Source organism: Malaya genurostris, chromosome 3 (assembly GCF_030247185.1).
Source record: "Malaya genurostris strain Urasoe2022 chromosome 3, Malgen_1.1, whole genome shotgun sequence".
NCBI lineage: Eukaryota > Metazoa > Arthropoda > Insecta > Diptera > Culicidae > Malaya > Malaya genurostris.
The window spans coordinates 124,870,472-124,887,988 of record NC_080572.1 but is presented as its reverse complement, the minus strand read 5'-3'; the positions used below and the strand labels follow the sequence as shown (position 1 = coordinate 124,887,988).

Below are 17,517 nucleotides of genomic sequence, written 5' to 3'. Positions count from 1 at the left end.
TAGTATACCATTCTACCGTTGATTTCGAGTAGTGGCAAGAAGCAAGTTCTGGCCAGAAGACAACAGGATCCTGGGTAGAAGTCGTTTTAGTAAACATGTTTTTGGGAATAAATAAGCACAGATGAGCTCTGTTTTTGAATAGTTGATTTATTCAACCTCGTCTTCTATGATACATGTCCGCATATCCCCATCAAAGTCTGTGCAACACTTGCACCATCTTTCTTACATACTTTCATCCACTCTTTCTTTAAATCCTTGTCGTGTTTTTAGACCATCCCTGTTTTCTGAAGCTTTTTATTCATAGTCGCCTAGATTTCTCTTATTAGACGAAGTTCTGGCGAGTTTGACGGATTTGGCACAAAAAAAACAACTTTGACTTCGTACTACTCCATCACCGGTTTCGTGTAACAGCACAAGGCCGGTTCTGGCCAAAACAGAGTGTCAGCTTTGTGGGGCCGAAGGAAGGACAACTAACGCTTCTGGGGGCATTCTTCTTTATATATTTGACCGTTGATGTAGTCGGTCTTGTTGAGTGGGCCGCACCCACAGATCGCCTACCAAATCAAGTATTTCTTGACAATTTATTCGACCTTCTTCTTCCTAAACTTTTCCGGACTATCCAGGTGGAACTTGCGGGGTCCGCTTTAATGTACAACTCGTCGTCCATTACGATGCATTCGTGGTGTTGGATTTATCCATCGTATTCTGTTTATAGGATCGGTTAGAAAGGAGCGTTTTGGCCTCATCTCGAATCAAATGGTTCGGTTTGTGCTTATAGTAATTCCTCAGCACCCTTGCGTTCACACGGTTGCATGTCTTCGCTTTTAATCCACTGCCCGCTCGCCGCGGGTCGTCTGGGCCTCGTTTAACGATTTTACCACAAAGACACTGTCTAATTATCGATTCTCAGCTGTTTAACGAACATGTCAACGGCTGAAGCATGTTTGACTGTCAGCATAAAATATATACCTTTTGATGTCTTAGGTCCAATATTTCCAAGTTCCGAAATGTATTTGTATTTGGTCAATCGAAAATAATTTACTGATGCATACTATGACGATATGGTTGGGATGTTGGCAAACCAATGCACCACCATTTTTTCAATGACAGCTGTTTATTTTTCTGTTGCAGAGCAAGGAAAAGCACATTGGAGCTAGTTAATTTAAAACTTTCTCTCCAACTGGTATAAAACCTTCTCTTTTTATGCATCGACAGATTACAATGCTCCAAATGATACATTATAATTGAAAACTAAAACTTAGTACTTATACAACGATATGAGAAAATTAACACTAAATATACTATTCTAGTTACTACTAGTGACCTGTCAAGACAGATAACTGAGAAACGCAGCTATTCTGAACATATCGTGTATTCGAAATGGAAAAATAAAATCATTCATTTGAAAATAAAAAAACTAATTTTTAAGGCACAACTAATTTACATGGCAGAAGCTCTAAGATACTGAGGGCTGACCTGATCGACCTAACGTAAACAAAATAATAAGACAATGATGCTAAAGATATGAATAATCAAATCTTACATTACTTCCAATCAGATTTTTTCACTCTGCGAATGAATAGGAAACGATTATTTGAAAGAGTTAGAATATTATATGCACCCACACTTACTCTTTTCGGTCGATGAAACATGGACTACTGAGATCAAATGTTCCGCTCGCTGTGGTCATCCGACTCAAGTCGTCTAGCTTGCTGCTTCAGCAACTTTACAGTTCGGCCTTCCAATTTAACAAAGCTAAAAAAAAATAATGATAGTGATCGACACCAAGCAATAACCGAGAGAGCGCGGTAGCAACAGGAATTAATGTGAGAATTTGAAATAAAATTGGCTCCCAATGAGTGAGGGCGAAGGAAATTGCTGCCCAGGATTGTATTGAAGTCAGAGGGTCAGACGGGGGTCAGTAACATCAATGGGTTGCGAAGCGGCCAAAGTTCGAGCAAAGCATCGTCAGAATCGAAACCTGATAATTGACATGATTATTATGATTTGATTTGTCGGCATTGGTTTGTATTGTTTGCGTTAGAAGATAAACTAATCAACATTCTTCGGTATCTGCGTGAATGCATTTTGTTCTTTGGGCCCCTCTTATGCTAAGGATAATTACTACCTACTACTATATTGTTAGATGGTTAAACTGCACTTCCTTATTATAATCTGATGTAAGATTTTCTAGCAGAATAATGACTCTTCATATCATATTAAAATATCAACGACCATACGAACCTGTAATTTTTAACCAATAAGTCTAATTTTGATCAACTATCACACTGATATCATTGCCTTTCGCTTGTTGATTCTACAATGTCCACACGTTTCTACAAAGTACCATATTGTTTGTCATCCGAATTTTTCTATTTATTGAATGTTTATAGATTAGAGAAATGCTAGCTTATCCTAATGGCATCGATACATATGTTTTTATTTTCAAAATTTGTTATATTCTCAAATGTAAAATCTACTGTTCCATACTAAATTACTATAACTTTCTCACCTCGTAAATAACCGTTGATACTTTTTCTATACATTATAATCTTGTCCTGTTAACATACCCTCGTAATGAGACGCCGTTTGTTTGTCGAAGGCAGTCGCATTCTTGATTGTTATTACTTTTCTCGTATGAAATAGGCTATCCCTCCGTTAAACATTTATATATTTGTTCTCGAAGCAGAGTGTAATTCGTATCATGAATATTTAAGAAATTGTAGTGGTATATTAGACTTATGTTGTGAACAAAATTCGCTGCACTCAAATGCTTTACAAGGATTCACATATAGGCGATATTATGTAACAAAGACATCAGATTTTGATACACGTTTCAGAATGCACATTTTAACTTAACGTTCTATTTTCATAAATGAAATTAAACTTGAAGGACGTTGTCTACACTGACTATTTATTTATTTATTTTGGTGATAGCTTTTTTAAATAAATTTGGCAGTGTTCAATAGTAACATACCAATAGGTTCAATAGGCCCTCGAAGTTACTCGCTTCTGGATGTTAAATTTTTTCATTATCATTGTTGTCGTGCATGGTTTACAACACATACACATTTTTAAATTTTACATTGATTACTGTATAGAAAATATTACTATACTGTTAGGTGATAAAATTTTCATTGAAGGTTGGGTGGAACCAATTATTATCGCGATATTAGACATGGCTTTGGTATTTCTTTTGCAGCAGTTTTGTTCGTCGATGATAAGATTACATTCCAATTGCATACAATAAATTCCTTTGCATTCCAAAACTTTCCTATTCGCCTTAAATAACGGTTGCTATAACACTGCCTTCGTATACAGTAGCAGCATGGATATTTGTATTTGCACGAAAAATTGAGTTTCGTGACCATCAAACCGTTAGCTGTAATCAATCATCGTTAATTGTGATTTAATCTCTCGACATCTAATCGCTCCCATTCAGAACACTGTGGGAGGCTTGGTTTCGATTGGCTTGATAGGCACTTACCGATATTACCCACATATCGATTTACGTGTCATGCTTGCTTGTCACACTGTTCTATCATCAAGATGTGTGATACAACACGCAAACGTGATTTACGCAGATTATGAAGACAATTAAAACCTTCCTCTCGGTTTACCGGAACGTGCAAAACACCGTAATTAATATCGCACCGACGCAATGGAGACTAGATCTTGCTATTGTAACACGATCATATCATGAGCATTGTTTGTTGAATCCCAACTTACGATATTTAATACGAGTTTTTTTTTTTCAAAAAGTATCGCGAATTTTGAATTTTCGCGAGCTACGTATGTTCGATTTTTGATTATTTGGTGGCATTATGTTGGTATTCATGACCCTTACTTATGTTAACAACTTTGAATGCCCAGTCAGTTTTCGACAGCTATTCTGCCTGGGAGTGTTTTAGCTTGTCTTTGATGATTTGTCACCAGTTATGACTCTCTGGAGCATTTTTGGGTAGTTACGGACAGAATCCAACACTCAGGCACACACAGAATATCATATACGAATCATAAGATCGCCCTATGTAGTCACGAAAATTTGAATTCCAATAAAAAGCCTTATGAATTTCATTCATTCAAATTTTTAGAAACATTGTGCGAAATTTCTATGACAAACACAACTTCTCATAACTTCCATTTACACAGAAAAAATAATGAAATTTACATAACATGTAATTCAATGATACTTTGAAATAGACATCAGTTGAATCAAAAATTCGATTGAAAACCATCATCGATGTAAAAGTAAATTAGAATGCCTTGATTTTCAAATGAATTATACAACATATTTTCATTTACGCTTGATTTTGCCTTCAAAGTATATTAAAAAGTGAAGACCTGAGGAGTAACTTTATAATAAATTTCCTGCTTCAAATATGTACATGAAAATAGATGTAAATATTTTTATCTGTGTACTGTGTACTGTTGTTCATAAAACTATAATAGTGATAGATGAGATGTATACTGCAGGGTCATAAACATTATAATAGAGGTATATTTTTCATATGATTCTTTTGAAATGGTGATTTTTAGTTTGATTTTCACTACTTATTTTGCCTGAGCGAGCAATTTTAATTCTGTTTTTGGGTGAAATTTAGCGATTTTGGAATAATAATCGAACATCGAATTTAAAGTTCGTGATACTTTTTGAACAAACCTCGTATAAATATTCGGGCTTCTTGAATTTTTCTTCTCCATTCGCATAGCTTGCTTTGGAAACCGTAAATCAGTCACATGTGTTGAAATCTGCTGCAATGCACCCATTGGTGTAATAATCACTACTCTTGCCTTGTACTACTTCCGGTTTCGGAGCTACAGGGTGTTTTGATTTGTAGATTTGGCTAGTTTACGTCCAAACAAATTTTCCTGTTTCTATTCCATGAACATGAACATGAACATTCCCCCCCCCCCCCCCCCCCCCCTCCCGCTTCTCAATCTACTTCATTCCGATTTGTGATAATCAAGCTATCAATCAGAAACTTAAGGTAACATTGATATACCTAAAATGTGCATAATTTAGATGTTAGAGAAACCATTTTTGCCACTTGGAAAACTAAATTACCAAATTAGCTCTCGCTAATTTACATTATGCAACTAAACGATGTGTACATTATGGTCTCGTTAATCTACGAAACCAACCAAATCAATAATGCTAATATCCATCTGTTGTTGTAGAATCACTCATCATAATATTAGACCATGCACTCTCAGAACAGCCAACCAACGAACGGTCGTTACTCCATCTCGTGTCGCGATAACTATCTTGAGCGATATATACCCACTCAAGTGCGCCCTTCATTCAGAACGGAAAATGGTAACAATTCCATCTAATCGTTCATTGAGCGTCGGGTTTGTTAATGTAACTGTGGTTGTAGCGAGCAAACGACATGCGGAACCTCTGCATAATGAAACCACCATTAATCCACAGGATTATGTAACAGTCCACGGTGGCACACATCAACTTCCATGGGGCAGGGAGTCTAGAATACTCTGGATCTGGCCTTTCGAGTGTCGTGAATAATATTCTCATTTCATCTTGATCCTGGCAAGAATAATCGGTTTGAAAAAAATTGATGGGACTGTACTTCTTTACTACTTACACCAAAATGCGACGATGAAATAAAACCAGTTCAGCTTTTAGAAAAGATATGCAAATGGGATTGGTTTCGTGGATTCGTTGTTCTAATATGTATTCAAGCAGAAAACCCTTTAATGTGTCTCGCCGTTTAATTCGATCTTCCATACACTGACGATTCGAAAAGCACATGTAAATCGAACTTGAAATTTTCATGGAACAGTAGTATACCATAAAATTCTCAGACTGATAAAACGCCTTTTTCCTGTTAAAGAAATTTAATACTTTTCGAGACATAAACTCTACCAGTAACAATAACTTTATGTTTGGTCTTTTTGTTAAGCACATTTGATAGTTGAATTATCTTTCAAACATTAGGTAAATATAAGCAGAAAATAGGTATAAACTTATCCAAGATATGTATTCAATGTTTGTCAACTTTTCGATGCATATTCCTATTTTGATAGCTCGAAAATTCACACACACTGCGAGCCTGCACAACACATCACACGTGGGCCTACACAACAAAATCCACACAGCTAAGTGAAACCGCAGATATCACATACACACCTTTTTTCGCGGAATCTTTGCACCGCCGAGTACTCGGTAATCATCTCAACCAAATGTTAAATTGATGAGAGGTCAGGTAATCGCAAATTTGACAAACGTCAGTTATTACCAAAATCAGGTTACTGTCTGTTCATTATGCAACTAAACGATGTGTACATTATGGTCTCGTTAATCTACGAAACCAACCAAATCAATAATGCTAATATCCATCTGTTGTTGTAGAATCACTCATCATAATATTAGACCATGCACTCTCAGAACAGCCAACCAACGAACGGTCGTTACTCCATCTCGTGTCGCGATAACTATCTTGAGCGATATATACCCACTCAAGTGCGCCCTTCATTCAGAACGGAAAATGGTAACAATTCCATCTAATCGTTCATTGAGCGTCGGGTTTGTTAATGTAACTGTGGTTGTAGCGAGCAAACGACATGCGGAACCTCTGCATAATGAAACCACCATTAATCCACAGGATTATGTAACAGTCCACGGTGGCACACATCAACTTCCATGGGGCAGGGAGTCTAGAATACTCTGGATCTGGCCTTTCGAGTGTCGTGAATAATATTCTCATTTCATCTTGATCCTGGCAAGAATAATCGGTTTGAAAAAAATTGATGGGACTGTACTTCTTTACTACTTACACCAAAATGCGACGATGAAATAAAACCAGTTCAGCTTTTAGAAAAGATATGCAAATGGGATTGGTTTCGTGGATTCGTTGTTCTAATATGTATTCAAGCAGAAAACCCTTTAATGTGTCTCGCCGTTTAATTCGATCTTCCATACACTGACGATTCGAAAAGCACATGTAAATCGAACTTGAAATTTTCATGGAACAGTAGTATACCATAAAATTCTCAGACTGATAAAACGCCTTTTTCCTGTTAAAGAAATTTAATACTTTTCGAGACATAAACTCTACCAGTAACAATAACTTTATGTTTGGTCTTTTTGTTAAGCACATTTGATAGTTGAATTATCTTTCAAACATTAGGTAAATATAAGCAGAAAATAGGTATAAACTTATCCAAGATATGTATTCAATGTTTGTCAACTTTTCGATGCATATTCCTATTTTGATAGCTCGAAAATTCACACACACTGCGAGCCTGCACAACACATCACACGTGGGCCTACACAACAAAATCCACACAGCTAAGTGAAACCGCAGATATCACATACACACCTTTTTTCGCGGAATCTTTGCACCGCCGAGTACTCGGTAATCATCTCAACCAAATGTTAAATTGATGAGAGGTCAGGTAATCGCAAATTTGACAAACGTCAGTTATTACCAAAATCAGGTTACTGTCTGTTCGGCAAAATCTTCACTGAATAACTGAATGTTTGGTAGAAGCAATGAAGAGGAATTTATGAATTCTGTTCCTTCAGTAATTGAAAGTAAACGAAGAATTCGTTTTTTGTTTATAAATATTCAATTATTCAACATTATCAACACTTCATTTTATTTTCGTATAAACACACACATTACATTACTTGCTTCGACTACGTACAATTGCAAAATACGCAATTCGATCCAACCGATGGTCGAATTTGTTGGTTGACATGTCGTTGAAGTTCTTCGGCATATTCTATAATGACTTCCAGACAGCTAAAGCAGGATCGAGAATTGGTGTAGCAAAGCAAAGTTATCAACGTGAATAGAAAAATTTAACTATTGTTTTGAAATTCAATCACATAGTTGATTTTTTTTTAAAAAAAAGCTTAAAAAATTTAACAGAAATTTCGGCAAAATTAGTAGTATTTCAAGCCGTTATACTTATAATATTTAACCAACTGTTGTTTGATTTTATAATCATTGCTCATAATTTCCCGTATCCTATATAATTATCTACAATGAAACAGTGTTAACCGGTTCATTTTTATTTATTTACAGATGCGTGTTCGAGTCGGACAACACCCAAACCTCGTCCACCTAGTCCGACTGCTAGACCAAATATTACATTCCATACCTATAAGTGTCCGCCAGCGTATGCTGCCTGGTACTGTCTCAATGAAGCTACTTGCTTTACTGTTAAGATTGGTGATTCGTTGTTGTATAATTGCGAGTAAGTATATAAATACTGTTGTGTTCCACATATTAATGCAATGATGCATTTCTCATAGACGTTCATACTGTAGTTGGATTCTCTAACACAAAAAAAAAATCTTTTGAAATTATATTTGGTGAAATCTTGGAATTGATTCTGCATCCTTAAAACTACTTTTTGGACCCTTCGTAGAAGCCTTTTACTAGAGTGACTATAATCAGAGCGACGACAGCTGTTCGTTTGGAATTACAGCTTCCAGTTCCAAACGAGCAAACGACCTGTCAATTACAATGTAAAGCTAACGAAACTGCCAACATTAAATGTTTTGAATTGTTGCCAACATTACGGATGAGAAGTCGTCACTCTGGTTATAGGCACTCTACCTTTTACAACTCGAAAAAATGTAAGCAGCATCCTCTCAGATTTCAATGAAACAAAGTATACTAGGGTGTTTGAAATAAAAGGTTATTCCTAATTTTCTAAAGCGGTAGTGCACAAATGCTTTAGCACCTCCGAAAAGGTCAGATGGAAAATTTGAGCTAAATCGGATATGGGTACATGTCAAAATTTTTGAATTTGATGCCTGAAGTCTTCAAAATGCATAATACGTCGAGATCAGGTGTTCTGCTCCTAGTTGTCCGATTCTTGAATGTTTTAATTGCAGTTTGTTTTGAGATATTTCCTCTTTCAGTGCTGAAAGTTTCGTCACGATCCGTTTTGTTTTAATGAAGTTACACTTGATGCAAGCCGCGAATTAATAATAAATTTTGGACACCCACTTTGAAAGTCCAATGTGATAAGATAAAAAAATTACGAACTCGTTGAAATTGACTGAATCGGAAATAGTATTAAAAGGTGTTGAGAACGATCTGGCCCTTCCCAGAGGAATCGGATCAAGATATCGCCAAAAAACTCTATGCCAGCCAATGCTCAGCTCAGAAGGATTTGTCTGCGAAAAGGATTCCGCTTTTTTGTGATAGTAAGCAACCAATCAGAACACTAAAACAGAATCTAGTAGCCAACAGTCAGGCCCGGAATTTGTCTTACGAAATACGCAAGATGAATCCCCATGGTCGACGAATCGTACGTTAGGATGGGTTATGGATAGCACCCCGGACAAAAGTTGTATAAAGTCGTTAGAGGAGGTGATGTCCCTAACAAGCTCAATTTTTTCGTAGAATTAGCAAGAAAGTTCATCTGATATAGAAAGGTATTTGCAGCTGCGGACGAAAAACCCAAATGTACTAGCAGGAGTTCCTAAAGTGTGTTAGCATTACTAGACAAGCAGTCATTGTAGAAGTGCTACAGTAGTATCAACAACAGGGTGCATTTTTTTTCGAAAAAGACATCATTACACTCACTGCCATCAATTCCAAAAGAAAAATAGAAATTGGAGAAGAGTGAATAGGGGACTCGGGATTCACTAGATATGAAGAGCTGAGGAACTAAATAATTCCTCAGGTTAGCAAACAGAGTGTCCAAAACTGTGATGAATTGTATTCGAAAACCCTGTTTTAATCCACCTAGTGGTGTAATGATGCCTTTCTCATATCAATCATACTATCATATAATACTGTGGTATTCTTCAAAATTATTTTCTTCGATTCTTGAAAGAATAACCGAAATCGGTTATCATGTCCTAATATATAATATATCGCGAACTTCTAAGTATTACCGAGTTAATGTGTGATATCGCACTCATTTCTGTTTATATAAGCCATCAGTAACAGCCACTCACTCATTCCAAGTTTTGCTTTTGAATAGTTTGGACGTATTTATTTCGGTAGAGTTAAAATTCGATTCTATAGGCGAGCGCTTTGAAGAAATGTCTTAAAGCGACCAATCGTGACAGAATGAATAGGAGGGAGTGTTCCGGACATCTCGATCGGAAACGGAATAAATCTACGTATTCCAGCAAATCGATTGCCATTGTGTTGAACATTTTGAAGGCGGCCAATACAACATCAATGCACCGGACTGCCCAACAAGACTCTCACGTGGCTACGATGAACTCGTTCGCGTCGCTAGATGTTGACAACAATCCAGATGCTGATCCGGATAATATGGATGATCCCAATTGGAAAACAGTGACCAAGAAGATAAAAGTTAAACTTTCGCCTTTGATGGTTGTCAATGCGGAGTATCACTCAAAAGGCATAGCACTCGTTAAAAGTGAATCCAACGTTCAAACTTTGCTGTTTTGGGCCCAAGCTGCTTTGTCACTAGCAGAATGAATACGATAAAATCGCAAAATTTCTCCAGAAAACAAAGGCTGAGTTTTTCACTCATGACAAACCGAGTGAAAAATCATACGAAGTGGTGCTGAGAGGACTCCCGTTAGTCAGCGAAGATTCACTGATGGACATCTTATCAGATCTTGACAAACCGGCTTTGGTAATTCATCGAATGAAACGAGTAGAGGATAAACGCACGTACAGAGACGCATTGTACCTAATTTACTTCGCGAGAGGTACGACCACATTGAAGCAGCTTAAAGAACTGAAGGCCATCGATCATGTCATCGTGAAATGGGAACCCTACCGCAACAAACGCAGAGATCTAACTCAATGCATGAAATGTCTACACTTCGGGCATGGTGCTCGAAATTGCCACATGATTAGCCGTTGCAACCGCTGCGGATTGAATCATGCTACTAACGAGTTCGCTATGGAAGAAGAATCTACCCCCACTGTTTAAACTGTGCTGGGCCGAACGAGCTAGCCCGAAACGTGCCGAGTTTCTTAAAATAAGAAAACAAGCTGTTTCAAAACGACAACTGGTGAAAAAGAAGGTTATTCCTGTACCGCCATTGTATTCAGTAAATTTCCCCAATCTACCGAATCCAATCCCCTCGCTACTTGGTTTCAAATACGATGATGGCCCTACTGTAAACTGCGCTCCACTATTTACTTCGGTGGAACTGATGAAAATTTTCGTCGACATGAGCTCTGCGCTCTGTGGTTGCAGGACGAAAAGTGAACAAATTCAAGTGCTCGGTACCTTCATCATCCAGTACGGTGTGTGAAAGGCTGAAAATAGTGAACTGGAATGCCTGCTCAGTGCATTCACGAACCTGAAACTGAAACTGACTTATGTCTTGATACGGAAGCCCATTTGACACCCAACAAATCATTTTGTTTACCGAACCACGCTTTTATCCGCTAGGATCGAACCCACTCTAGGGGAGTTGGTGTTGCAGTAGCCGTCAGACGAGGAATAAAGTTTGCTGTTCTTCCTAGTTTTGGTAAAAAACTCATCGAGTCACTAGGCGTAGAACAAAAAAAAAACGTCTGGTAACATCAGTGTCATTGTCGCCTACTGCTCCAAGCAAACCACCAGACGAGATGGTAGTTGGGCAATGTTGAAACAAGATTTGACCATACTCATCCGAGATCAGTCCAAATTCATAATTGAAGGCGATCTGAACGCTCGCATTAGATCTGGGGAAACAGAAGACAAAACCAGAATGGAAGGTCCTTGTTGAACATTTTGAAGGCGGCCAATACAACATCAATGCACCGGACTGCCCAACAAGACTCTCACGTTCAGGGGTCCATTCCATACTGGACAACTTCATCTCCGACATCGCCATCAACAGTTCCCCGGTCGTTTACAGTGAGCTATCGTCTGACCACTATCCGGTGGTGTTGACGATAGGCTCTTCAGTCGAGACAGCACCAGCGTCACAATGCAGAAAATATCATCGGGTCGACTGGGAGCAGCTCCAACACATCATCAACGAGTACATCGATGTCGATCTACCTAAGGGTTCCCCGGTGAAGATCGACTCAGCCTTTTCAACCATTCAACAAGCGATTGCTGGAGCCAGGGACAGAACGATTCCGTTGGAAAGTAGGGTGAGAACCTCTCTCCAAATAGACAGTGTAACTAAAAATATCATCCGTCTCCGAAATATCTTTCGGAGGCAATATCAAAGAACAGGTGATCCTCATAAGAAGATCACCTATAATCATCTAACTATGGTGATCTAGGGGAGGATGAAAGATCTACGAAACAAAGAGTTTCAACAAACCCATCAATAAATAACTTCCCTTTCCAAGCCCTTCTGGTCTATGGCAAAGGTGTTGAGGAAAAAACCAAGACCTGTCCCTCCACTGGTTCCGTCCGAGGGCGCAGAAGACGGAAATATTTTAATAACACCTTTAGAGAGAGCAACCTCTTCCGGGGGTGGTGTCTTGTCACAGTTTGCTGACGATACCGCCATCTTTTGTGGTGGACGAGTCGTCAGTACTCTGAAGAACAAATTGCAGAGGGGTCTGGATGCTCTAAATGAATATTTCACAAACTGTCACCCTGTTTTCGCATTCGAGGTCGACTAGACTTGTTCCATCCGACGAATGCAGAATTCGGTTCGGTGGTGCAGCCGTGCAGTGATCCGCCGAATTGGTCTATCTAGGACTAACATATGACAGACATCTGATCTTCAGGTCACATGTTGAAAAAATTATCACTAAATATAACATACTCATCAGGTCCGTGTACCCGTTGATATGTAGAACATCAAGCCTGAAGAATCGGATTGCTGTCTACAAAAAATCATCTACCCCGCAGTCCCCGTAGTTCATAATAAAATTCTAATTCCCCGTAGTTTAAAATAAAATTCTAAAAATGATCCTGAATCTGCCCCGTTGGACGAGAACCAGTGAAGTGCATGAGCTTGCTTCCCTGGATACCCTAGAACAACGTTTCGAACATCAAACTATAAAATTTAGAGAGAGGTGCTCAACCTCAGAAATACAAATCATTCAAAGATTGAAGGTTTCAAATTAATGCTAGATTAGGTTAGATGTAAGTAGGTAAGAAATTTCAATTTAAATAACTTTCCATTAACAATGTGTTATGACACAAACCTCAATTTTCACGAACAGACAAAACTACAAACACCATGTATTACAAATACTTAATATCATCAAAGATGTAGGGCCAAAGGGCCAAATTGCTTAAAATATAAAACAAACATTTTATAAAACACACAACAAATAATGAATAAATAATACTTTACTGAACTGAGCCACTCACTCATTAAAAGTGAAAATACAAATTCTTTCATTTGATTTTGTTTTTCGAAAATTCGACTAACTCTGTGGTAGTCATCCATATCACACTTTTTGTATAATTTGTCATTTTTCGATTGTATCCTTATGAATACAACCGGTAAAAAGAGTTTTGCTATTTTCAAAGGACAGTCTAGGTCAATTTTGAAAGAACAAATTATGAAAAGTGGCGTTTATGATATGGTGTATATGTCCGAAAAGTTTCATTGAAATCTGAGAGGGTGCTGCCATGCGATAACATTGAACAGTAATCAATGACAATATCCTTGCTACGTTGCCTTGCGATACTTCTATACATCTCATCGAATTTATATTGTAAAATAGTGCACGGTAGTGGTGATATTTCAAATTTACAACAGAGAATGTGCATTTCATAATTTTATTTTACTAGTTTACTTTTTACTAGTGTCAATACTTTCGATACTAATATCTTGTTACAATACTTTTAGGTGTGCGGACGGTTATATGGGTCCTAGGTGTGAATACAAAGATCTAGACGGATCTTACCTGCGTAAGTTACTTTGTAGTTTTGTTAGTATTTATATGACAATAATGACCATGTTCCACTTTTCTTACAGCAACTCGCCCTCGTGTGATGCTAGAGACTGCGAGCATAGCGAGCGGTGCCATTGTCGCGATAGTGCTGGCAACAATAGTTTGCTGTTATATTTGCGTACATAAGCACCAGCAGAAAAAAAGACTGGAAAGCGCAAACGGTGGCATCGATACCGTAGATGGCGTGCTACGAACAGTGCGAAGTGATCAACCCAAACGACCATTCGGCTCCCACCACCTTCGGACGATACCGATGAGTGAATCACTTAATCGATAAATGCTGGCCATTAGAGGATACAAGATTGAAAAGACAAAGTATAGCAAGCCGGATGCTCTGAATAAAAGCTTGTTACTATACAGTTTCCATGTGAGAGTCTGTACGCTTAAACAATAGATGTGGCATTCCAGTGTAACCTTATACTGCCAGGATCTTGAACGCAGTTTTGTATAGATACTGCACTAATGTGAAATAAACAATGCAGTAACGACAAGGACTAACAAAAAAAATAAACAGTTGACAACGATGATCATAAATGAATGGTTCATGGGTGACATTATGCAATCCAGTCAAATCGACTTTCGTACAATCGCTCGTACAAAAAACCTTTCGTCTCGAGTTGCATAATGCGGCCTCAAGCCTTTCTCAATATACATACAATTTATCGAGAGTAAGAATATGGACCACCTCCTCATTTTCAACGAGACACCGCGCTATCAAATGTGCCACAACGATCCTGAAACGCACAGAAAACTCCGAATCAAGCACATGGTGTTCGACAAATGTAACATTAGAAACATAGACAACTACTCTCATACTAGTGCATTGTATTACTGATATTAACAACAGGTGCCTCTATAGTAATAGAAGATATGTGATTCAGAGAATGTAGAGAAACAACTAAATTCCAACGGAGTTCGGTTCTTTGAACGTTGACCTACATTAAGTTTGTAGAAATCTTTTAACAGTGACCAAATACAGAACTAAATAGAAGTTGATCGTAACTCGATTTCTAGTTCACTGGCTAAGCATAGTAAAATACGAGCAAATAAACGGTCAGCCGTCCTCAACTACTTCATTTTGGCCAAATCATAAAAAAAAAACATTTCGTGATAGATTTATTTGTAATTATGGAAGTAGGTTTAAATTTTTTATATATTCTAGAATGCGATGCAAGTTTTAATTTTGACAGTAGCAGAGACGGTTAGACCGAGTTTTAGCTAGATTTGGTATTCAATTCCTGTTGCACGGTAGAAAAAAACACTAATCTTGCCAAGTGAAAAGAGGATCGCAACAATTTTTAACTATTACTTTCACGTGCCATCTTCATATTTCAAAATGATTCGCGTGTGCTTCTGGCACACTGCAAATGCTGAGGCTACTAGTGAAAATCACTAAAGATAACTAACTGATCACGGAGACACCTCGCGTGAAATGGTCGCGATTGCAGCATGTTTATCGAACGATTTGGTTAACGACACAAGAAAAAGCAAGTTCACGATATTGTAATGAATGAAACAGCTCACTTGATAGTTTAACTTTGATGTCCCTGCCAGACAAAAACATCCGTCATAGCAATATAACTAATTTATTTGTATAGAAATGCCAAAACCACAAAGATTGTAATAATCTTTACACTACTTTTACCGTTACGATATATTTTCTATTCTAGTTGCCGCCGTAGTTATTGTCAAGTTAATAATTTAATTATTTATTCTAGATATTGCATTGCCTACACATGTTATTTCAATTGCTAGCATTGTAAAAGGCAAATCGAAAAGTTATGTTTTCTATTAGAGAACAAGAATGAACATAAGCAAAACAATCTAAACATTGCATCGGTTATTTCTCACGTAATCCAAAATACTAAAAAACAGAGGAACAATGGTGGAGAAAACCAACACCTGTACAGTTTATATTGCAATAATTAACAATTACTGTAGTGACAGTAGTAAGATACGGAATATGCCGAACCAGAGAAGCAAATGAAAAAGTGATTAATTGATATAAATCTTCATAAATAACGAAAAAGCTAAAGAGTTTGCAATGAGTGGCAAGAATATTTCGAGTGTAAATAAGTTTACGGAAATAAGCTGCGAAAGAAGACTTACACATCGTCTTTGTAAGAATGGTTTCGCCTTAGACAGATATTTTAATAATAGGTAGCTAGATACTTTTATTTAATTGCTTATTTCCAATAAGTTGTGGTTTCAACCAGCCGAATGTTGATTTTCCCCTTCTAGAGATTTGAAAAACTAAACAATCATGCATGTATAATGTTTCAGAATCAAGACTTTAGCAACTTTCATTTAACCATTTTAGGTCTCTTATATTGGCAGTATTTATTAGGATATTCAATACTTGAGCAATAATTGAACTATGATTTGTTTTTATTAAATGTTTCATCAGTTGTGCACATTCCTACTGCAACAATTATTGTATTTCGACATGCTCGGGACACCGGAATCGTTTAGAGCGGTTTAATATTTTGTACCAAATGTATTATATTTATTTGTATAAAAGAGAACTTATTATCTTTTTTGTATATTTTGAGCTTTAAATAAAAATTAATCAACATTTTTGTTGGTCATTAACCATTAAAAATTTACGAAACCTATAATTTTACTTCAAACCGAACAATCCAACAACACTGTTTTCAAAAACGCACTTGTAAGTCAATGACTGTCTCATCTAGAATATTTTTTTCGCAACATCATTTGTCGTATTACGAATACTGAACATTTCTTTCGTGCAAAGGTGCACTCATGCTGCTATGTTTGAATGATATATCATCAGATATTTTTACTCGGTATACTTGGTGATATGCCATACATGCAATACATCAATTATTCTAAGGCTGTGAACCATTGCATTGTCAAAAATAACCCTACTCGATCGGTATGCAAACCCGATACAAGAATCATTTTCGAAACTGACTTAAATTTCAGATCAATAACGTTAAAACTTGATTCGAAACTGGCTTCAAACAAACGGTTTGACAGCAGTTAGGGTGGGAAGTTTTTTACGAAAACGACATAAATAACGTTCCGTACGAACAATTCTGAATTTAGTTGCATTTAAAAATAACTATTGAAATGTTAAATTTAAACTAAAATTAAAAATTATTCGCGAAATGATCGAGTAGCAACCAAATGCCATGAGAGCCATGACGAAACGATTTCTGTATTCTTATCCATATAGAGCTATTGTAGCAATATTCATCTCATTAGTAGAGACGCCATGTTATTTTACCGATTACTCCACTTTCAATCAACGAATTGCGATAACATTGAAAACAATATCTTGTCTTCGGCTCTAAGAAGCAATACTGCAGAAGACAAGTATGTTAGTTTGAAAACTGTGCAATACTGCTCATATAGCGAAAACTCGAAGCGTATGTACCTAATTTTATCTTACTCTTAAAGGCAATCTATCGAAGAGAGACAGCAGATGACTAATGGTTTTCGTATATGAGATGACTACTGGGGCTGAGGCAAAATTAAGCATTACTTTGAAAATGCATTTCTAATAACTGAAAAACCAATGCATTCCTATTTTATTTTTAATCGATGATAGTTTTCAATCAAATTTTCAATACAAGTGAAGTCCGTTTTATATTGTTTTCTGTGTACATTTAAACCACTGCCTAAAAAATTTTCATAATCCCACAAATAATGAAAT

General features: G+C 37.1%; 1 protein-coding gene and 1 long non-coding RNA gene across 2 annotated transcripts in view; one reads left to right on the top strand and one right to left on the bottom strand.

The window, feature by feature from the left end:
- The window catches only part of LOC131434520 (uncharacterized), an 85,385-nt gene extending 68,972 nt beyond the window's left edge, over nucleotides 1-16,413 (top strand). Inside the window, exons 3-5 of the mRNA XM_058601274.1 lie at nucleotides 8,055-8,226; nucleotides 13,733-13,794; nucleotides 13,862-16,413. Coding sequence (XP_058457257.1) covers nucleotides 8,055-8,226; nucleotides 13,733-13,794; nucleotides 13,862-14,115 — 488 coding nt within the window. The 3' untranslated portion in view covers nucleotides 14,116-16,413. The remainder of the gene's footprint in view (nucleotides 1-8,054; nucleotides 8,227-13,732; nucleotides 13,795-13,861) is intronic.
- On the bottom strand, nucleotides 1,435-7,274 carry LOC131434521 (uncharacterized). The gene is made up of 5 exons (XR_009230340.1): nucleotides 7,005-7,274; nucleotides 6,799-6,944; nucleotides 5,813-6,740; nucleotides 5,607-5,752; nucleotides 1,435-5,548 (listed from the first exon to the last, which is right to left on the bottom strand). It is a non-coding gene; the product is annotated as an uncharacterized LOC131434521 (long non-coding RNA).
- Nucleotides 16,414-17,517: the final 1,104 nt, after the last annotated feature.